Source organism: Parasteatoda tepidariorum, chromosome X2, assembly GCF_043381705.1.
Source record: "Parasteatoda tepidariorum isolate YZ-2023 chromosome X2, CAS_Ptep_4.0, whole genome shotgun sequence".
NCBI lineage: Eukaryota > Metazoa > Arthropoda > Arachnida > Araneae > Theridiidae > Parasteatoda > Parasteatoda tepidariorum.
Genome location: NC_092215.1, coordinates 44,031,177 through 44,056,015, shown reverse-complemented (window position 1 = coordinate 44,056,015; position 24,839 = coordinate 44,031,177). Strand labels below are relative to the sequence as shown.

At 29.6% G+C, this 24,839-nt stretch overlaps 1 protein-coding gene across 4 annotated transcripts in view; it reads left to right on the top strand.

The window, feature by feature from the left end:
- The window catches only part of LOC107446025 (uncharacterized protein CG43867), a 200,583-nt gene that overhangs the window by 29,263 nt on the left and 146,481 nt on the right, over window positions 1-24,839 (top strand). Inside the window, exon 1 of one of the 4 annotated variants that reach the window (XM_071188135.1) lies at window positions 7,409-7,558. The exons of 2 other annotated variants lie outside the window; for them this stretch is intronic. In XM_071188135.1, the coding sequence (XP_071044236.1) occupies window positions 7,524-7,558 (35 nt within the window). In that variant the 5' untranslated portion in view covers window positions 7,409-7,523. Of the gene's footprint in view, window positions 1-7,408; window positions 7,559-24,839 lie in introns of those variants that run through there. One more of the 4 variants, XM_071188137.1, reaches the window with a different exon arrangement.

The window sequence follows — 24,839 nt, the reverse complement described above, 5'->3', positions numbered from 1 at the left end:
TTGTTTACATTTGAANTCACATTAATCTAATATTGTATTATAAACATTTGTAATAAGATTGGTAAAGGTGAACTTTCGAAAAAAAGCAAATTTTTTTTAATTTGTTCGGTTTTTCATATTGTTATAAGTATATTTAGTTAAATTTAGTTATTGTATTTGAGCAAACAATTTATGCATGTTTGAATCTTATGTTACTTTCCAATAGGACCTAACTATATAAAGCAGCTTTGCGTTAATTACGTTTGCCCCTACGTGGTTTTGCCTAGTCTCTGTGGCCCGATTTATGGTATCTGTATTGACTACTAATCAAAAAGTTCTCAAATTTTTTGGAAATAAAATGCTTTTATAAATAATAGTAAATGGTTATTACCTTTAACTTTGAGAAAGTATCTATATTCTATTATTTGTAGTTTTTTCTTTCATTTGATTATATTTTTTTCAGAGTCAATTAAATGTTTAAGAGCTCTTAAAAGTGTCGCTTTAATGGAAGCATGAAGTTAGATTTGATTTGAGGTGATCGCTCTTTGTAAAACAAAACATTTTATTTTATCCTCAAGCTTTGCAGTGCTTTATAATGCTTTTATTTTATGTTTATTCAGCGTGCTATTAATTAAATTATGCTATTATAATGCTATTATTTTATTTAGACTGTTTCTTACTTTTATTTTTTCTAAGTATATGATATTTGTAAAAATATCAGAACATTTAGTAGAACATTTTAACTGCAGATAAATGCAAGAACTATCAATGTCACTGTTTAGCAGAAGGTATTTAGGTCCCAACTTCAGTCAATTACAACCAGGGTTTGTTGATTTAAATCAGCTTGATTTAAATCACGATTTAAATCATGATTTAAATCAAATGATTTTTTTAAAAAATCATTGATTTAAATCAACTGATTTTTTTTTTATATATTGATTTTAAAAGTTAAGAGACAGTGTTTCAATTATTGATACTTTTATTATTTTCTTTTCTTAGTTTTAATGCTTAGTTTTACACATTTGAAATTGTATTTTTAAAAATCTATTATTCTTGAGATTGAAAGTACAGATTAAAGTAAACATTTAATGCTGTCTTAATATAGACTTGCATTGCTGTANAAACAGGGTTTCAATTATTGATACTTTTATTATTTTCTTTTCTTAGTTTTAATGCTTCAACACATTTGAAATTGTATTTTTAAAAATCTATTGATTCTTGAGATTGAAAGTACAGATTAAAGTAAACATTTAATGCTGTCTTAATATAGACTTGCATTGCTGTTGAAAGTAATTAATAAACATGATTTTTTTTCCAAAAAAAAAATGCAAATAATGTTAATTAAAATTCTACCTCTTGATTGAAAAAGCATAGAATTAAAATCTACATACATTATATTTTATTGATGTAGAATTAAAAATGAATTTTTTAATATAAAAATATATAGATTAAATATTTATTTATTTTTTAATGAATGACTACATTTATAAATAATCTGTTACATTTATTTTGTCATTTTAAAAATCAGGAGGGAAAAAAAGAAATCACAATTTTAAATTAAAATTATAGTTTGCTAATTGAAACTGTGCTTTAAAGTTAAAGTACGGGGGTCTGTCCAAGCCAAATTTACTACCGTTTAGCAGTACCTTCACAAATTCAACTTTAAGAAAAACTGTAGAATAATTTCACAAAATATTTTTTCTTAAAATTTTATTTTTGTGTCTCGTAAGAAACGATAAATCCATATTTTTGTGTTGATTTTTTAATATAATTTTTTATTTTCACAAATTATGTCTAAATTTTCACAAAATAGGTGCCTCTCAGAAAAACCTAAACAGACCCCTGAAGTACTCCTTAAATTCTCTATTTCATCTAGTCTTTAAATTTCAATCATGCTTTGTTCCAAAATGGTTGCCATGCATTCAAAGCTATGTATTATAACGAAAAACTATTTTAGTAAGTTAGAGCTCCTAAAATATAGTTTTAATGTTAATTTAATTTTTACTAAGCATTTATAAAGTATTTGTAATCATAAATTAAATTTTTTACAGTGTATTTGAAAAAAAAATCAAAAAATCTGATTTAAATCAAAAAAATCCGATTTAAATAAAAAAAAAATCGGATTTTTTTTGATTTTTTAAAAAAAAAATCAGAAAAATCACAAACCTTGATTACAACGAAGTCGAACGTGAAAGAAATAGATTGAAAATAGCTTTCCTGGAATTATGGTTCGTGTGATAAAAATAAATATGAAAGTGCTTTCTGCCATTTATTTTATATAAAATCACAAATTGTTCCTATTTGGTTCTTCCTGCATTTAATCTAAAATTTTTACAAATTAAATGTAAAACCAGGTAATGAAATTTACAGACATTTATACTATTCTAGACCATTTAGATAGTACTTTTTTGTAAATTTCTTTTTTGAAAAGTTTCTAGATTTCATGAAAAATAAGAATAAGAATCAAAGTTCTTTTCAAAAAGCCATTAAATGCGTACTTAGGTTTCCAGACATTTTCAACAGGCTTTGCATATTCAGTTTTTTTTTTAGCAGTTTAATATGAACATAATTCTGGTTTCAATTTCTATTTGAAAGTGTGTTCTAAATTTTATGCAATATTTGAATTTTGTGCCTTTTGAGCAATGAAATTTTCCTCACCGACAAAGAAGGCAGTATGGTAACTGCTGATAGTTCAGGGTTATTAAAAATGCAAAACCTCGGGGGAAATATGTGTTATCATTGTTGAGCATTGTTGTCATTTCCGGGGACACAATAATTGTCCGCCCAGTTCTTGTGATTTAACGCTGTTGGACTTCTTTTTTTCTAGTTTTTTGAAGTACGATGTTTATTCAAACAAGCTTATCACCCACGCTTTGAAGGCTTAAATTAAGGGCCGATGTGTTTTATCACGAAATTCTGCAACATTTCTGAAAAACGATCGTTAAAAATTTCGACGAAAGAGAGCGTAGGTGATAGCAAATCCTCTTTTACTGTCACCTGATATGCTGTTTTATGCTTAAAAGGCTATTTTTCGAAGACTCTACAGTCGCATGAAATAAAACTTTTTTTACGAATAATATGCTATTTTCATAACTACCACCAGTTTGCAACAGTTAATCATGACAGTCGAGTTACGCCTATCTTTAGCTAGCACCCTCAATGTTTATTCTGAAAATTGCGCAAACACATCAATACGGAGAAAAGCCACAGGTTTGAGAAAATGAAAAGCGTTTGTGGTCTATTTTTTTTAATATTTAAAAACTTACTCCAATGCTGCATTGTCTAGGCTCATAAAAATTTGCAAAAAAAAAAAAAAAAAAAGAAAAGAAAGAAAAAAAAAGAGAATAAGACAGATTTTGATAATCTTCATTTTGGTGGGAAAATATCGCCAACTTGGCAATTTTTTAAAAAGTTTAATAACTTCAAAAATATTTTGGATATATATCCGTTCTAAAGCCTAGATAATACTTTATTGCCATAGATAGTAAATTATAGCTTTGCTTCAAGTGTAAGATACTTAAACTATGACTATTTTATTTTCCTTAGCAAAAAAGTTTCGAAAAATCATGTTAAACTTTCATACCTGCCAACTTTTAATCCTTTCGGGGATGGTTTTCCCCAGTGGTAATAAATTCGAATTTAAATTACAATTCTAGGCAGAAACATATGCTGTATTTGGATTAAGCTTATGTGGACTGACGCGACAGTATTTTATATCAATATATATGCTAAAAATTTTTAAAAATAGTGGTGGTCAAAAAGATTTTAGATTAAGTTTATAAATGGAAGGAATATATAGAAAGCATTCATTTTACTACCACTTTAAATATAGAAATAAAATTTTACGCCAAATGCGTAAAAGTAGGCAGGTATGAACTTTTTCTATGATAGAATTAGAATCGATAAAAAAAAAAAATTAAAAATCTGTTTTCTTGATCAAGGTTATTTTAAAGTTTAAGATAACTTCTTTACTTCAATTTAGGTGCCACGGTTTTTTAAATGTTTTAAGGACAGCGAGAATCCTGTTGAAATAATAATGCACTGATGTTTCTTTCAGCATAAGATTCTGCTCGAAATAATGATTAAGAAAGATCCACATGTAACACGTTATACTTGATGGTAAAAACTTCATTGGCTTCAAAAAATATGAAGAAAATGAATGCCCATTCTTAAGACTCGTATGACGTGAATGAAAAAAAAAAAGTGATAAGAAACAGAAATGTGAAGTTGCCAACGAGAAAACGTTAAATAAAACCAAAAATTAAATAAAAAGAAAAATAGAAAAACCGCAATAGCATATAAGGCAAATCAGGGCTAAATGCATATCTACGTGCTATGGAGAGATGGGGCGAAACAAATATCTTGTCTTTGTCCTTTGGGTTGACTTCAAAATTACGCGACTACAAAGTTAACATTTAAAGTCACATGGCTCAGGAGATAGAGCGTTCGCCTTCCAATGAGGTAAACCGGGTTCGAATTCCTGCGATGACTGGTCGATACGAATCCGCATCCGGCTTGCACTGATCACAGTGCTGACGTGAAATATCCTCAGTGGTACATGGATCCTGGTTTAAAGTCCCTTTGTCGTCAGGCTAACCGTGGGAGGTTCTCGTGGTCTTACTCTCCGTGTAACGCAAATGCGGGCTAGTTCCATTTAAAAAGTCCTCCACGAAGGCAAAATTTCTCCCAATACTTGATCGAGGAGTTCCCTTGTCGTCTTCTGGATTGGGTTCAAAATTACAAAGCTACGGAGTTGAACATTAGAAGTCGTANATCTCCATGTGACGCAAATACGGGTTAGTTCCATCAAAAAGTCCCCCACGAAGGCAAAATTTCTCCCAATACTTGATCCAGGAGTTCCCTTGTCTTATGGATTGGGTTCAAAATTACGAAGCTGCGGAGTTGAACATTAGAAGTCGTAAACCCAAAATATTGGGGCGGCTGTTCAACGACGGTTATAAAATAAAATATAGTAATCGGTTGAATAGCGTTTGTTATCAGATAAAAATCTTAGTGTTGATTTTAATAATTTCTACTTTATTTAATATACTAAATAGCTTTTTTGTTTATTATTTTCTGAATTTATTTTTGGGCTTATAAATTATTTTAAATGCTGTTAATCTTTTAAATTACGTCGGATTATTGACGATAAAAAGCTGTCTCTCGGAGCGAATTCCTCTGCTTTTCTATGTATTTTCTCTCTCTGAAAAACATAACTATCATTATCTTTCGCTTTTGATTTCCCTAAGCACACGTATTACTTTTTGCTCGTTCTGCCCTTTCTTGTGTACAATAGAAAAAAAAGAAGAAAAAGTCGTTTCAGTCTAATGTTTTGCAATGTCAAAAGCACGTCAATCGGTATTAAACTACGACTAATGTGCAACAATATGTTTTTTCTTTTTCTCTCTTTGCGTCTAGGTTTCTTGATGATTATCAATCTCCGTTTAAAGAGTTTTATTTAAATGGCGTTGCACCGCCATAAAAATTGTTATATTCGGTAAATTTTTTCTTCATATTTTTATTTTCTTGGATATTGGATTATTAATAAACAATATTTTAAAAAAGTGGATAACAAACGCTTGTTTTAAAAACGCTGTTCAACGTTAAGTATGGGGATGAAAGAGAGATCTAAAATTTTATCCAATTTGATGAATATTTTTATTTTTGTATTCGGTTAAGTTCGAAAAATCAGACAGAATTTTGATGTGATAAAAATAAAAAATTACTAGGGCTAAGTCCCTGATCGCTGATGCTCGCCAACCCCGGTAATTGCTTCTCAATAATTGTTGTTTCTCGGCACAAAACAGTTGAAATTATTCTACAAAACATATATGTATTGAAAAAAAAATACTTGTAAAACCACAATCGACGTACAAATATTTCTCTTATGATACTATTAAGATCTATTAGTAGACTGTAATTCATATTAGTATATTGATGTAATTTGCACCAAAAAATAAGTGTAAAATTGTTAATAATATCGGAAACCGATTTAAATAACTTTATCTTAAAATGTAACGTAGAATTACGTTATTCTAATTATAATAATAATAATCTTCTTAAACTCTTAATTTGAAAAACAAACAAAATTAAAAACGTAATAATAACAGCACAGGCAAATACCTTTAAATTAGGGATACAAAAATATTTATGGGAAAACAATACCTTTATGACTTATATAAATTTTTATGCTGATGATAACCAAACCAATATGAAAATTAATGCGGGAAAACTGGATCTTTCCATGTGATTTTTCCAGCCAATAAAAATGCACCAGCCGCAATGGAAAACTGCGACACCATTATTATTATTGTATATTTAGATACTTTCATGGAATATATAAATGAATATTACATTTTTGGTGTTATTTTCTTATAAAAAGGTTTAGTTAAATTATTGAAAAAGCTGTTATAAAGTTTTACAAAATTGTTGCTTGTTAGGATATTTAAATCAAATTAAAAAAAAGAAGAAAAAAAATACAGTATAGAGAAAATGTAGAGAAGCTAGTCGAATAATGCTTTGTGTTTTAATAAAAGAGCTGAAATAGGCTATACAAATGTGATTCCAGGTGAGCTGTTCAAACTATACAATAAACTGAGTGACAAAAAAAGAAAGGGGGAACGAAGGACCCTTGTTGGGACAATTATCGTAGCAAACTTTGCTCTTCTCATGACTACAATTCTCATTAGATTTTTTTTTTCGGGGGGGGGGGTTTGTTAGAAGTTAATGACGTAAGCAAAGGTTTATAGAGTTTATTATTATTTATTAGGCATTAGAAAATTATATATTTATGGAAAATAAAAAGGCCACTCAAAGAAAAAATATTGATAAATAAATGAAAATAAGTATTAATAAATAAAAATCCATTTTAATATTTTTTTTTATCTCGATCACACATAAAATGCTGCAACAAAAATTTTTCCATCTCAAGACAAAGTTTAGAGCTTAATATATTGCTCAAATACTATAATGCTTAAATATATTTTTTTCATTTTGTCAAATTTTCATAATTTGGAACCTTTCTATTAAAACTTTTATGTGTATTGGTTAAAAAATAATTAACCTCGAGTGTCCACTTAAATAGGTTATTCTCCAAATGTTATGCATATTTTAGATGCTAAAAGTGTTAGCACATGATTACCATTAAACATAATTCGATTATATTTAAATTTAATAAAATGAGTCCTTATTATTTAATCATCGAAAGAAATGGATAATTTGAATAAAAACATGCCTTTGATTTAAGCGCCATTTCTCTCTTGGCGATTTAACAACTTCTTTCTTCAACTGAAAGCGCTTGTTTTTAAAAAACATCGTCAAAATTCGTTCTTGAATGAGAAGTTTTTGAAAAGGCTTTTCCTCTTTTAAGTTGGATTATTGCCATGCTTTTTTTTTCTTCACTACACCGTGTAGAGCATTGAGACCTCTTATTCAGAGTTGTATTCAACTTGGTTTTAGGTGCAGTTTTTATTTCAAGTGTGTAGTGTGATTCCTTTTATTCATGGATTATATCTAAAACCGCCGTTTCTTCCTAATTTGTAGGAATGATTGGCCATTGCTATCAAAAAATGATAGATAGGTATGTGATTTTCATATAAATAAGTTTATAGCTTTTTAAATTCTCACATTTTAAGTAATCATTGTTTTAAGCAGACATTTGTGCTATTTTTTTTAATGAACAACTTATATCAGTCAATTTTAATTATCTCGAAAGTTTGGACATGGATCTAATAAGTTGATTGACATTTAAGTGACGTATTTAAATAAAGATATTAATGTCTTGCAATTTAAGTAAATTATTTGATATAAGTTTTAATCATTGTAGAGTTTTTTGTTTGTTTTTGCCGTCGTTACGAATCACTTTTTATAATGCCTCTACTTTCCATATTTTGAGGAAGGGTAAAATAGCCAAGCTCGTCAAAAACAAATAATGCCTGCACTGAATAGTACTTAAGAGATACGTACGCAATATAATTATGTTAATGTAGTTTGCGCTCATTAATTGTTTTAATTTTTTGTTTTAAATTCGTCTGCTACTGATCATTAAAAGGAAAATTCGACCAATAGATCAAAAGTTATTAAGAATGTAACGTTACCCTGTTTCGAACTATAACTTTTTTTCTTTTAAGAAAAGGAACTATAATGCGTAACGAATAAAGATATTTTTGAAAATTATTTTTAAATAAAATAGCAAATGATTATTCGTTTTTTTTCCCCTCTGTCTCATGCGTTTCAATTATTTATTCCATAAAAAAAAGGAAAAAAAACTTATTTCAGTAAATGAAAATGTTTTGAGTTAGATTCTCGAAATATTTCTCTTTATTTTTAAAAGCGAAAAAAATTCGTTAGTGGGAAAAAAGAAAAGGTGTTAAGCGCTCTTAACAATTTGTTTTATTTGATTGTCTAATGTGGTTGAGTAGAAAGTTGGTTAATCATTTCCTGCTGCATTAAATCAAAGTTATCAATGTTTGCTTATCAGGCGTATATTTATCATTGAAACTACAATTTTATTTGTTATTTTAATAAATCATCACAGAATCGATTTTTTTAACTATTTTATCTTATATTTAATAACATCTCGGGATTAGTTTTAAAAATACACCGGCTACCTCAAATAACCAGGCTTAAAATCTAAGTTAAACTCAAAACTCGGTTATAGATTAGTATTATTTTGACTAGTCAATGGAAATCTACCTTGAAAGTCCCTAATGTGTATAATTTTGAGTATTCTAAGCAGAAGGCGCTCATTCACAATATCCGGCACCCATGAATGATAAGATCAAAAAATTTAAAAAAAAAAAAAACGTTACCAAACATAGTTGGAAAAAAAAAAGGTTAAAAAGGTAATTTCATAGGATGACAAAAAATCCTTACTAAATTAAAGGGCGAAAGATATCATTACATTAATAAATACCTTATAACGAAAAGCCGTTTTCCTTTGTTGCTGGCAAATTCTTATTGGCCAGAAAAATCACATGATATGATTCTGTTATATCACATGAAGATCCAGATTTCTATGGGTGTCGTCTGCATTAAATTAATAAAAGTTATATTGCTGTTTACCTGTAAAATATCTTTTTATTACTAACTTAAAGGTATTGAAAAATAAGCATCGATATTTATTTTTCATTTCATCCTTTCTAAGAATTCTCTTAGTTGTTTTTTGATTATGGTTAGTATTCAAAATGAAAGGCTTAAAACTATAAGCGGTGTTTCTTTTTATAAAATAATTTGATAAACCTTATTACGCAATATTTTGTAAACAAATTTAAATAGGCCTGTAAACTTATTAACCGCTTTATTATCTTAAGGAAGTAAGGTATTATATTTACTTTTGTTATAAGTATTGTGTTAAACAATCTCCAGTCAACATATGCAATTAAAGTAATGTATACAAAATTGTAAAACATTATTAATAATTAATATTTCGCCTTTTGTTTAATTAATCTCTTTAGCGAAAAACATGTTTTTTTAAGTAATTTAAGGCTAAATAGGAATTTAAAAGCAACATAGTAGTGAAATTAGCAATAGCAGATAAACCTGAGTCTCGGGCTTTTGTCAGCAGTTTCCAGACCTTAAGCCAATAAAGTATTTTCTTAGTTTTTTTTTCGAAATAATTGTATGAATTGAAAACCAACTTAGCGTTCAGCCTCTAAACTCTTTCTCCTAGATAAGTGATTTTGTAGTGTGTTTTATCTTTTTAGAGCCATTTTTTTTAAAGAAAGTAATTGAAATGTTTTATATACTAAAAAAAGCATAACATTATATTTTTAACAGGGCGTGTAAAGATTTATCTTTTAAGAGCAATATTCATACTAAAATAGTTTACTTCACCATATTTTCCTGCTTTTGGTGAGACCGATACAAAATAATGTATAGCTATTAGCAAGAAAAGTAATGCCTACAGTTGTTGGACAAGTTAATGCTGGTGATATTCCTTATAGCAATGGGAGTTTTCAGCTATATAACGAAAATCCAAGCTTAATTCTGTTCTTCCTTGTTGTAACACCTTTTAGAGAGATTGTTAACTAAAAAATCAATCGGAAACAGTTTCAGAAGTTTTTGTTATATAATGTTTGTAAAAAATGCTATATGAATCAATTAGTCTGAGTCACTAATTTTTAGGGATAAAAGAATTGCTTGAATAAATTTAGATTTTTTTTTAAAATTAAATTTTGCTATGTCGTGGTTCGCAGGTCTGCAGTAGTAACCGATAAAATTTTTTATGACAATAAAGGTTTAATTTCAATTGTTATTTTAAATAATAAAGCAGTGGTTCCTAATCTGGGGCGATAGCTCAAAATGGGGCAATATGGCTCCTCTGTGGGGCGATTTTCTTCAAGAAAGCTATGAATATTAAAAGAAAAAAAAAAGTTGCAAATAACAATAAAAGAGCCACCATAGCTCAATGGTTAGCGCACACGGTTGTGAGTTCAATTCACGGCCCTAACAATAGCCGTATTAAATTTAGGTTGCGATTCTTTGAGTCATGATAGCTCAGGAGATAGTGTTCGCCTTCCAATGAAGAACCGTGGCCGATACGAATTCCGCATCCGGCTTGCGCCGACCACAGTGCTGACGTAAAATATCCTCAGTGGTAGACGGATCATGGATCCCTTTGCCGTCTGGCTAACCATGGGAGGTTTTCTTGGTTTTCCTCTCCATGCAACTCAAACGTGGGCTAATTCCATCAAAAAGTTCTCCACGAGGGCAAAATTTCTCCCAATGCTTGATCCAGGAGTTTACTTGTCTTCTGTATTAGGTTCAAAATTACAAGGCTACAGAGTTGAACATTAGTTGTCGTAAGCCCAAACAATTGGGTCGGTTGTTCAACGATGGTTGTAAAATTGAATAATAATGAAAGCCAGCTAACCGCTCCTACATCTCGTTTCCTTCAACACATTTAGTAGAATTTAATTTTGTTGTCCAGGCTTCTCACAAGACAAAGAAATAGGTTGGACATTTGCTTAATAGTGTTTTCACTACAGCGCGAGAACGCGAGAATCTCGCATATTTTTTTCTTTTCTCGCATTAAAAAATGATTAACGCGAGAAGTTCGCGCACTGAATTTATCAATTTTAAAATGCACGAATCTCTCGAATTTTGGAAAAAATTTAGTCTTCCGCCATTTTGAATAAGACATGAAAACAGCTATGACAAGTGTTGAGAAAAAAAGTGAGTTCTTTATAATAAGTTGTTTAAAGTTATCTCTAGTTTTCGCTGTTAATGAATTACCAAACTCCCTCATCGACAATTTAGAGCAATTTGTAAAAGTTTAAGTCTGTGAAAACTAATCTGGAAGACCTGACAAAGAGTATGAACATGGAAATAACTTCAACGAACTTCACTATTCCATAACAGAAATAAGTGAAGAACCTATGCTGGCAGATGTAGAGGATAGGAAAGTGTGTGCACAATGCTACAAATTTAATTAGTGATTCCGAATAGTTCAGCATCTGTTGCAAGGTTATTTAGCCCCCAAACCGAATTAAAACAAAATATCGTAACAGATCGATTGGTAAGCATTTGAGCAAACCTAATGAGAATAGCTAATGAAAAAGTAGATACAGAACATTTTCCATATGATAATGCAGCAAAAATATTCAAAGTTCAATGGTTTAGAAATCAGAAGATGTTAAAAAATTATTATAATTAAAGAAATATTTTTTTTAAAAGTCTATTCGGGTTTTTTTAATTTTTAGAAATCTCACTTAACTTTTTGAAATCTCACCCTGTTTTTGAGAAAGGGTGAGAAATTCTCTCCCATTTTTTTTTCTGTAACCAGTGCTTAACCAGTGCTTAACTGTGACAAACATAAAGCCTGACCTTCAAGATTGAATTGATATCCACCAAGCACAAAGCAGTCATTGAAGAGGTAAAAAAAATTGAGCGTTCAAATTTTCACTTTTTTTCTCACATTTTAGTTAATGTTTTCAATTATTGCAGATTACATAAAAAAAAGTAATTTTAAAAAATCTATCTTGTGTTAATTATTTCGCTTCAAATATCACACCTTTAAAAAAATGTGAAAAAAGTACGTTTTGTTAAAAAAAAGTTTAAAAGTAACATAATAAAAGTAGCTTAAAATTTCTTCATTATTTAAATTTTACTTTAAATTAAAATCAGGTATAATGCTTACTAGCGATAATGTATGGATTTTTTTCTTCAAAAAAAAAAAAAAAAAGAAAAAGAAAAAAAGAAAAGGGGGGGCGATAGGTGTCAGCCAAGGGCTGGGTCTGAATTGCGCAGAACATTTTACCCTATCCTTGAAAAATTTCTTTCCGGAGGTGAAGTAAGCCGGATGTATATTTCAAAGGAGTAGAGCTAAAAAAAATTGGCTATTTCTCGTCAAAACATATTCTTTTTCAAGTTGTTTTTCTTAATTTAATAAACATATTTCCATTCTTTATTAATTATTAAAAAATAAGATATTGTTTTCATTTAAATATTTTTTACTGGTTTTTTAGTGTTTAATCCTTTTAAAACTATGTTTTACATTAAAATCATATATTTTTTCATTCTATTTCAACTTTTAACAACTTCTACGGAAAAATATCATTCGATTTTTATTTAAACTATCATTAGACTCTTTATGATTTAGTTAGATATTTCTGTTCGCAGCAAAACTAGACAGACTATTGATAGATGTTAAACGCCTGTCAATTGCAACTGGCTGGCTGATTGTTTACATAAACATGATAGAAATTTGATTTTACAATTTAGTATCATAGTTTTTGTTTTTAATAAATTAATAATTTGGAATTTATTTTTATTCATATTGAATTGAGAATTGTTAAATAAGTATGTTGGAATAGGCCAGGATTCGAAGAATTTATATTTTTAGGATCCTCCTTTATATGGGTATAGCCACAGTTTGGTAAGTTATGGTCCCAATTAGGAGACAGATTAAAAATTTAAACTTCTTAATCTTATTTTTCAATTCCGCGTTTTCACCTGTCATGGGAATCAAATACTGTTTGCACCTATTAATTCTAAAATAATTTTCTGTAAAAAGTACTTCTTAGTAATTTTTGATTGTACTGCGTACTTTTTTTTAGAATATATTAGGCGGACCGAAAAGTGATGCCGTTTCGGTGCATTTGATGTTTGTTCTCAAGATTTTATTTTTAATCAATAACGTATTCACCCTCGTTTGCAACAACCTTTCAATGCCGGATTGAAAATGGATAAAAAAAAATAATTGGTTAAGACTAACGAATATTTAATCCGCCGAAACGACATAACTCCCCCCCCCCNCCCCCCCCCCCCAATATTAAAATGTCTCTTTGCAGGACAAACACTAAACTTGCTATCACTCAACTGATTTTGCTGATTTTATCGACTTAAGTTATGCAGTTTAAAAAAAATGTGCATCAAAAAGTTTCACTATATAATAATGAAATTTTATTATTTTCCTAATTAAATAATATAAAATCATTTTTAAAAATTATTTATTTTTTAAGATTTTACCGTCAAATGAATGAGTTTTATTAACGGATGCGGGGAACTTTTGATTCATTTAATTTGTTCTAAAAGCATGATAAATCATGTAAAAATTCTACTGAAATAGTTAAAAACGGTTCAAAATTCATTTGACATGTTATGCTTTTGTGTGGTTTTGAAACTTAAATGGTCATCTTCACTGTTTAATTAGAATGTTTAATTACATTATGGATATTGCGTGTTAGTACAGAATACTATTTCTATTTTTAGTTCAAAAGCTATTTAGTTTAAAACATGCGGTACATCTCTTAGCTTTTATCGATTTATCCATGAACTAATAAATTAGAATTTTTAAACAAAAAAGAAAGAAACGTAAACTTGAAAGCATTATTAAAAATAGCCGTTAGCAAGTCAGTTCTACTTTTTCAAAGGCTAATGTAAAAATACATCAAAAGCCTTTTTAAAATCGATTTTCTTTATACAAATTCAAAATTATCACTATCCAAACCTAACACAATCATTAAAAAACACTGAACAATTACTACAAGATTTTTATTAATAGTTTAATTTTTATTACAATGGTTCTTTGTAACAATATAACCACCAATTCGTGATAAATCTTTAAATATGAATGACATTTTTTTTTTCAAACTACTTTTTATTTTATTTTATATTTAAAACCGGGACGATTCCGAGAATCTAACAGATTTATTTCGTAACAATTAGACTATTATTCTAATTAAAAAACAAAACAAAAAAATATTTTTACTTGCTATTAGAGCGCCAGAGAAAAATATGTGAAAAGGATACCGGTGTCCCATCTGCGCCAAAGGAATAAAACAAATATTTTTCAGATAGGAGTAATTCAAATTTATATTCCAGTAGATTGCACATCTTTTAGTATTAACATATAAAATATTTTAAGAAAATATGACTGAGAGTTAATGGGTTAATTGAAATCTAGTAAAATCATCGATCGATCTTTTTGTTTAGCATATATTTCATTCAAAATATATGCTGAAGAACAATTGTACAATATTTTTTCAAAGAATCACACCCAATTTTTAGTTTTGGTGGTTTTTCGACATTTTGTAGTTGCGTCTGTTGTTTCATATTTCGCCAAGACTTTTCAGCTAAGATTTTTATTTTTTAAATTTGTTATTTTTTAAACTTTTACTTTTTAAAGCTTTGCTATCTGCCACAATCCTAAAAAACATAATTTTTCTCAATAAAATTTTTTTCTTTGGAAAACATAAATAAGTTTTTTGAACATAATTTTATTTTTATCATTTATTCATGAGAATGTTAAAATAATATTTAAATGCAACATTTAAAATTAATATTGCAATTAATTTTCTGTAAGGATTATTTAAAATATTTTTCCTTAGTGCTCTATTGTGTAAGTTGGTTTTACAAAGCGTTATATTAACATATAAAATATTATAAAAAATTGATTGAGACAGTAATGCGTGTTAGAAAAATCTGATAAGTGTCATTTTAATGAAATGGAAATTTTATTTTAGAAATATCTTATATAAAATATTTTTCCTTAGTGCTCTATTGTGTAAGTTGGTTTGACAAAGTCTTATATTAGCATATAAAATATTATAAAAAATTGATTGAAACAGTAATGCGTGTTAGAAAAATCTGATAAGTGTCATTTTAATGAAGTGGAAATTTTATTATAGAAATATCAAGTAGTTCACTTCGAGAAGTATCACTAATCTAGAAGATTTTGATTTACTTGCTATTAGAGCGTCGGAAAAAACTATCTGAGAACAAGTGATATTAAAGCACTGAAACTGATTTTTTTTAAGTATACTAATTTTAAATTTTTTTTGGCATGGCTGGTCGATATGAATCCGCTTGCACTGACCACAGTTTTGATGTAATATACTTAGTGGTAGACGGATCATGGGTTCGAGTCTCTTTGCCGACAAGCTAACCGTGAAAGGTTTCCGTGGTAAATTTTTCCCAATGCTTGATCCCTTGTCTTCTGGATTAGGTTCAAAATTACAAAGCTACGGAGTTGATCTTTAGTAATCGTAAACCCAAAAAATTGGGTCGGCTGTTCAACGACGGTTATAAATTAAAATTAATGACCGTAGGGAATAGGCTATGTTAGGAAAATATTGATTTTTGAATAACTAACAATTGAAATCGCATCCCATTTTATAAAATTAAATAAATTTTTTTAAAAAAATTTGAATTAAAAATACAAAATTTTGATCAGTTCTGTCTCAAAAATATTGAGCGAACTTTCAATTTATTTGAACTAACAGATGTTGAGATAATTTTTAAAAATAGTGGAAATAACAAGGAAACACGTTTTGTTATATAAAATGCAATAGATAAAAAAAAAAAGATTTAAGCGGTATAATTTTTGTTTTGTTTAAAGTTTGTTATAATTGTGGCGTAAAAAGACATTTTTGATTGCTTTATAACTTTTTATGTAATGATAGTGCTCAATTTTTCGATATTCTATTGGATGTACTGTACCATCAAAAAAAAAAAAACTTTTGAATGATTGGTCAGATTTTCAGACTGTAAAGTTCTTTGGTAATATCTCAAAAAAAAAAAAAAAATCTCTTAAAATCTGTATAACAGTTAACTGTAACCGTCGCGATATATGCTTATTTTAACCAAAAAACACGCTCTTTCCCTGAATAAACATTACATTTCTCTCCATTGAATTCGGACTTATCCACTTGGTTTAACAATTTGTTGCTCTAATGTTATTTTAATGTATTACGTTTCTCTTCATATCTTTCAAATGATTGGTTAAACTACAGTAATTTTTTTTTACGAAAAGCTATAAGCCGTCAACTTAAGGACAAATATGTAATGTATTGGAGAATTTAGTTGAATTGAATATTTTTTTTAAATTTGTTAATAATAAAAATTTTTTTTATTGTGAAGTATAAAATTTTTCATATATTCAGATTTTTTAAAACCTGAATCGAGATTTACGTGTCATTTGATCAATAAAAAAGTGCTTTAGAACTATTTTAAAAAATAAATTATAGAATGGTATTGAAATGACACCTCATTTTGAGATTGCATCACCAAATTGCAGTACTTCATGTCGTACGAGTTAACATGTAAATGAAAGAGTTAATCTTTTCTTTAATTATTTATACTTGTGAAGAAATAAAGAAACTCCCATATTTTTGAGAATTTTGTAAATAGAAAACTGGTAGAGAGCCATAATTTTTTTTTTTTTTTTTTTTAAATTTGATATTCATTTTTTTCCCCGTAAAAAATTGATATGTTTCTATAGTAGAGGTTTTTTCTCGTCAGAATAGGCATATTCCGCTACGGTTATAGTTAACTGTTATATGTAATTTAAAAGATTTCTTTATTGCCATAACACTTTACAGCAGTGTTTCCCAAACTTATGACTTTTGTGCACCCTTTCTAAATATTTCGTAACGCTGTGTACCACTAATAAAAAAATGAATGTATTTTTTAAAAAATTGTTTATTTAGAATGGAGAATAAAGTTAAAAATCACAACTGGCCGTTGACACCACTAATTATTAACTGTTAGCTCTGCAAAAAATAGCCAATAGAAAATACAGAATCGTAAATTTTCTTGGCTAGTATTGTTTTTAAATAAAATTTTTTTAAATTTTCGTTTGTTGCAAGATATTTCGCATAAGAACGCGTACCCCCACTAAACTGTTCCCGTACCCTTGGGGGTACGCGTACCACACTTTGGGAAACACTGCTTTACAGTATGAAAATCCGACCAACCGTTCAAAAGTTATAAAGTTGATCCGTATTTTTTTTTCTGTCTATACGTTAAACATTACACTTTGAATAGTCTAATTCAAAGTGTAATGTTTAATGTATAGTTAACAGTCTAATGGTGAGATTTATACGTTTTTTTTAAGAAGTCTGTCTGCTTATCAACAATTAGAGAAGACAATAACTTAGTTACAAAATCAGACATTGTTGGTATCAAAATCAGACAAGTCATTTATTGAAGTCTGGCACTTTCCATTTATGGGCACCGAAATCAAGCTCATTTTATTTATGGGTATCGAAATAAGGCTCGTTTCTTTTACAAATATCGAAATTAGGCTCTTTTTTATGGGTATCGAAATCAGGTTCATTATTTTTATGGCTATTGTAATTGGACAAAACTCTGTATCGGAATTGGGCACAATTCTGTATCGAAATTGAGCGCGATTTGATATTGAAACTGGGCTCAAACAACCGTAGCTTTTAACTCAAGAGTTACTAAAAACTTCCTGTTTTACTTGGCATTCAATCGTCTTTCATTCACAGAAAAACTATTTTATAATGACGTCACCGCGTCGCCTAACAATTGATTTCTTACTGCAACGTTTGATTTAGCTGGAGACAGAAGAACGCTGGTGAATATTTTTATAATTTATTTCCGGTTTTTTCTGTCTACTTGTCTCAAGATTGTTGGTGAAGTGGGTAGGGGAGTGTAAAGCTTATCGTTGGAGGTGATAAAGTCACTTCATTAAAATGCTTTGAGGGGGTGGACTGTTAGATTGCTCTTAAGATTAGAAGATGTTTTTATCAGAATATCTTAAAGGCAGAAACGAATAGAAAAGTGCAAAAGTAATCATTGTATTTTAATTTTGCGAAGAAATTTTTTTGTTTTAGTATATTTATTATGAGTTTTTATGTTTTAGCGACATTTTTTTTAAAATAATAATTGACACTGATATTTCTGAAAAATTAAATTTTGTTAATAACTTATGATTTTTATAAGAACAGCCGTCTAATACATTTATATTTTTAAAAGACCAATATCTAAGACTTCAGATCTGTCTACCTTTGCAATTTTTTAATATAAGGTACGGTAGTAGGTGCGAGCCAGGGCCCAAGCTATTCGAAGCTCTCAATAAATAGAGTTTTAAGTGTCAAATTGAAAGATAAGGCTTTCTACATTCTCATTCTTCATAAATCTATCAATTCTTATCTCCCCTTTTGCTGACTCTACAACATTTGAGCCCGCATCTTGTAGCGTCCACTATGTAATGGAAGACAACCACAAACGATTTGCAGTTACAAATTTTGTGGTCGGCTGAATTTCATTGGTGGAATCAAAGTTTGTGTGCGGGCAGCCTTACATACCTAATTAAAAATTGTGCCTTACCCTTATTTTATTGTTCGCAAGCTTCCAATTGACGATATCAAGGGTCTGTCTAGACATTTTGTGAAAGGTCCGGTTTTCGTGAAATTGTGAAAAAATTACTCACATTGGGTCCACTTTTATGAATTTGTGCAAATAGGGTCCGGTTATTGCAAAAAACTTTTTCAAGGAGTTTTTAAATTGTAAATAGATACAAGATTATGCTCGGCACTGTAAAATTATAATTAAAAAAATTACATTTTTAAAAATAAACAGCAATTGCTACTTCTATGTTAGAGATGCAACACACAAATATTTGGTATTTAGCCTATACTGCTGAACGCAGAATATTCATTTCGGACGAATAATAGAATAATCGTCTGCCGAAGACAAAACTTAATTCATTTACATCCATCTTTCTTGTTTTCTGCCCTGGGAACAGTTTATTCGATTAACAAAACAATAATGAAGATAAACAAATTTGTGAAGGGCCCGATTATAAGAAAAATCATTTTGTGAAGGGTCCGTTTTTAAGTTAAAATATTTTGTGTAGGGTCCGTTTTCATGAAAAGATCTTTCGTGAAGTTTCCGTTAACGGACCCAATTTTCTTCTAAACAGACCCCTGGATATCAATCATTTTCTAACACTCAATTTAAACTATTCATGTCGGATCGTTCGCTCTCATGGCATTTTAATTTTCTGCAGAAAAATTAAAAAAAAGTCTCTAAAGTTATTCGTCGACTGTTTGTGCATTTGTAACCTCTAATTTTTATTTGCAAACGAAATATATGAGATTGCTCTTTAATGTCGTCTACCCAGCTAAGTATTTTTTGACATTCATCTAACACGTATGTGTCCAGTTTTAATAACGTTTCGTACTTTTTTCCTTTTAATCATTTATTAATTTTAAGATTTATGTAAGTATTTATGGAATTGTTTTCATCAAATTTTAATTGTATGGTGGTGTTCCTGTATATTGTTTGTTGACTTTCGTTATTGGCAATTTTGAATGATTTGTTATCTTAAAAAATCATAACTTTTTGTTATTTTCTTAGGATATCTATGTTTCTGGCACTTCTTCAATATTTATAGGTTTTGTTAGTTATTTTCTAGGGCGGAATAAAAAAAAAGTGTCCCTCCTCGTTAACCGCCTTCTTAATGCATACATGAACGTTAACACCGTTTAGGCAAAATGCCAGGGGTTGGAAAGGAGTCGTGAGTTTGGCAATGACTCCCTCCTAATTTATCCGGTCGTTTGTGCCAAACATGTAAAACATATTCAAAAACTTATATGTCAGTTAGATAAAATTGAAAAAAGAAAGCATTACATCATTTTCAGCGCTTTTTTATAATTTAATGAAAACGACCTTTGATTTTTTTTTTCTCGTCATAATTTGGATTTTATACGTCTATTTATAGGCTTTCGGCGATGATTTTTAAAGCTTCAAGTTCCATTGTTGTTTAAAAATATACAGCCGTAAAATACGCTTATTGTTCTTTTTTTCCCTTTTTCCAGAAGGTTACGGTTGAAGTTTTTCGTGATATTTGGCCGTGACTTTAAGCATTAGTTGATGTTGCCATGAGGAATTTTTCGTGTTGTTAAAAGGTGAAGTAAATTCGCCCCCAAGTTTCTGAAAACTCTTTTTATAGTTGTTTAAACTGGGTCAAATTTGTTTGAAACGGTGCTTGTTCTAAGGGTTATAAAAATTTATTCAGTTAAAATATTTCCTTTAAAAACTGAACTTTATGAACGAAGCGATATTTCATTCCTTGCATCATTTTGTAGCAGTTAATAAAGTACAAGATTACAGAGTTATATGAAATGAAATTTTCAAATACTTCGCATTCAAAAGTTATTTAAAAAGCAACTAGAAATGTTGATATGACCCCTCAATAGCTATGATATACTATCGAAATTTCTACTAAACTCGCTGGAGCGCCTTGTTGTTGACATCTTAAAGTGAAGTGTACAATGCCGATTTTCGACGATTATCAACAATGATAAAAATGACAATTATGGCGAAAACTTATGAACAAATAACAGTTTATTTCATAATTAACAGCAAACATAACATTATATCCAGAGTGGATACGTCAATAATTATATGGTCCCGATGAACCTTCACCATAGGAGTATAATTTTTACAAAAAACGAAATTAATCCGAATCAAATTCAAATGATTCACAATAGAATCCAACCACGAACTAATGAGTGAGCTAAAGGATTGACGTTACTGGCGTTACTCAAATTCGCCAAGGCGCTAACATTTCGTGCCCCTTGTACTGTTATACAGGTAACAACCAACAAATTTATGCAACAACAAAACTCAAAACAATGAAAGAATATTGACTGTATGACTTAATTTACAAGATAATCATCGATTCAAATATAAGAAATTTCTAAATAAATATTCAAAAATGATCTTCACTTATTATTACAAAGCATTCAAATAAATATTTAACCACACTATTAATAGTTATAAAAAAGAGCGGTTAAGAAATTCAAAACAAATAATTCTTCAAATAAATCAGGTTAACAAAGTATTTATTATTAAATGAAAAATAACCCTAATTGTTTCTAACACTTTTTTTTTATAATTGTGCTCTTAACAATTTTTCAACACATCAATTAAGAAACCAATTAAAGAAAAGTTCTTTCACGGAAGCTTAGTTTTTAGTTAAGGAACTGAAAACAAAAAGTAGATTAGCGAGCGATTTAATTTTTTCAGTGTCAGGTCACACTAAGTCTTTAGTGTGTTGAACTCTAAGGAAATATCTGAAAATAAACTTAATGCCCAAAACTATTAGTAATTTTTCAAGAAATAATTTATAAAGAATAATAATTTCGGCAAGATTTCTCGATTATATAAGTTTATAGATTTTTTCACCAATAGTTGGAAAATGGAACTAAGTCACTCAAAGGTCTAAGTCACAACGTTGAGTCCAATGCTAAGTCGACGTTTACTATGCAAAGTCGAGTCTAATGTTTATTTCTTACTCTGTTTTTAGCACTCTCAGTAGCTTTTATTCGAGATATTTCCGGATATCTGGGCCCGAAAGAACATCAATTTTAGAAAGTAGTCAACCTACCTTCTAAAATTGATGTTAATTCTGGGTCGGCCAATATTAAATTCTTAGGAATATTTAATGATTTGACATGGTGCATAACGTTTTTAAAAAGTGCTTAAAGGTGCTTTTTTCATTGGGTGTTTTTATAAGTGCTTAATTTTCTCTTTTCGAAAAATAATTTTTCTTTACCATGTCAATTTTCGTCACCAATTATGCAATATTGTGGTTTTCACATTTTTCTATTCAACGTTTCACAGTTCATTCAACTACTATCCTTTTCGGCGTACAGACGGTACGTAGCGTATGAAAGCGCCAGTCAAAATACATGTTTGATGAAATATACATGTTTTTTACATGTTTGGTGTCCGCATGTGCGTCTACTGAGCTGGCTTCGGTGAGATAATTGTACTCTCATGAATTCCTCTGCTGCATTTTGCAAGATATTCTCAATTTCAGGCTTCATTTTCCACCCTCAGATATAGAACCGAAAAATCTCTTAATCTTTTTATAATGGCTAATATAATCAAGAAAAAGAGTTCTTTGTCAGAAACTAGTTATTTTATCATGATGATTTAAAGTCTTTGCATTTTGTTAATGTATTTAGTGCTTAAAAAGTACTTAAAAGGTGCTTATTTTTTGTTGAAAGATATGGCTGCGCAGCCTGTTTGTCATCAAGGCATTCAGCAGGGCAATAGTCAGTGATTTTAGGTACCGAATAGCACGTCTGGTCTTTAACACGTTGAATGCCACGGGGGTCGACGGTGACCGGCGAGCCAAGATTATTAGAAACACATAATTCGAGTAAATTTTTAATAATTTTATATAATCGTTACTAAAATGGTTTGAAGAAATTAATGCAATATAGAACACACAAAAATAGTTTTATTTATATACACAGATGCCATCTTGCTCCGTCCGGACAGCGAATAAATATTTTCAAGTGATAGTTTATTAATTGTGATTCTTGGTTTAATAAATTTAATTTAGTAGAATTTTATCCACCATTATTTCTAAACAATTCGTAGGCTTATATAATTCACCACTTTTTTCAGATATGTCATGCTAAAAGTTTTAAAAAACTAGCAAAATCTGTCTGATATTTTCAAATTGAGTTTGTAGTTATTTACCGTTGTGGCCAGATTGGCAAGCCATGTAAAATTAGCGTGCCAATCAACGTGTTAATATTTTTCCACAAAAAAAGAGACTCCCGCTGGTGAGAATTAACGGTAGATTCAGAAACGCTAAAAAGCGCGCATATCAAAGCAGTTTTTGAATGTTCTGACGTTTTACGAAATAACGCTGTTTTTCTGAATAATATGCTATTTTCATAACTGCTCTGAGTTTGCAACAGTTATTCATGACTCAGGTTTAAACAATTTTTAAATCTTCTTGCTGATTCTGAAAATGACACAAAACTGAAATTCTGAAATGACGAAACTTTTAAGAAAAGCGAAAGTTTCAGGAAATGAAAGGCGACTAATTTTTTGATATATAAAAAATTATCTCATACAAATTCAAAAATTGAGAATTATTTATTGAGTTGGATAATTTTCATCTAGGTGGGAAAATCTCGCGGGATTCGAATCCCAGTGATGGCTGGTCGATACGAATTCGCATCCAGCTTGCACCGACCACAGTGCTGACGTGAAATATCCTCAGTGGTAGACGGATCATGAATTAAAGTCCCTTTGCCGTCAGGCTAACCGTTGGAGGTTCTCGTGGTCTTCCTCTTCATGTAACGCAAATACGGGTTAGTTCCCTCAAAAAAATCCTCCACGAAAGCAAACTTCTCCTAATATTTGATCCAGGAGTTCCCTTGTCTTCTGGATTGGGTTCAATATTACAAGGCTACGGAGTTGAAACCCAAAAATTGGGTAAACCCCTAGTCGTGAGCCCAAAAATTGGGTTGGCCGTTCAACGACGGTTATAAAATAAAATAAAATTAGGAAACTTGGATGCTTACAATGATGCGGTAAGTGATTTAACAAAAGAAGTGGTGAAAAATATGTATTTATTGGGGGACCGGAAAGTAATGTCGTTTCGGCGCATTAAATATTTATTAGTCTTAACCAATTCATTTTTTTCCCAGCTTCATTTTCGATTCGGCATTGAAAGGTTGTTGCTAACGAGGATGAAGACATTGATTAAAAATAAAATCTTGATTACAAATATCAAATGCACCGAAACGACATAACTTGCTGGTCCCCCTAATACATTAAGTTTTCTTCTCTTAACTTAAATTTGTGAATTAATATGAGTTTTTATACTATTTAAAACTCTATGATGGACAAAATCTATCATCCTTAGTCCATAATCTATCATCTATCAAACCAGGATATTAATAATGCAAGGTGGCTACTGTCTTAAAAAATGTAAAAGGTTGTGACAAATGTTTTTAAGCAATTATCATAAGTTTGATAGGTTTTAATATTGCGCTGATTTTAAGAATTTAGTTAATCAATTATTCCATAGATATTTAATTTGCGAATACTTATAGTCGATAGCAATTAGTTAAAACATTTTTATCTCACCTGTCTTTTTCTATCAGTTTTTACATCTTCCTGAATGTTGGTACCCTATAATAAAACAATTATGCTAATTTTTCCAAAAATTTTTTTTATTAATAAGACACTAGCCATGAATGGGCTAAATTTTGGAAGTCTCTTGTTTCGTTGATATTTGTTACTGAATACAAATTTTAAGTGGCTTTTTTTTAAATTTTTTTTTTATGAAAGATAAATTCCTTGAAGCGACAAACTTCGAATTATATTATTACAAATTAATGTTTTTGTCACGGGCGATCGGAAAATTGGTTTTAAAAAGATGTAAATATGAAAATGGTAATTTAAAATTTACGGAAGTTCACAGAGTCTGTCGTGGTTATTTTTTATTTTATTTTTTTGCGAAAAGATATGCATTATTTTCCTTTCTTTTTTCGGAATCGGAGGCTTTTAACTTAAAAGGTCATTGACACGCGTATGTGGGTGTTTGCTTCTCGTTGAATTCGAAAATGCTGTAACCGAATAATTTATTTCACTTCAGTTGACATTGAATTTTTATGTCTCAGCGTCGTAGGAAAATTAAAAACTGGTAGTATGGTTTCTGAAAAAAAAAATCAAAAACTTTAAGGACCCTCTTTCTTTCCAACTGAGCTAAACGCTAAACTATCAAAGGAGTGGGGAGTGGGGAAAAATTCTAAATATGCTCTTTCCTCTTTATTTAACTTTCACAAATA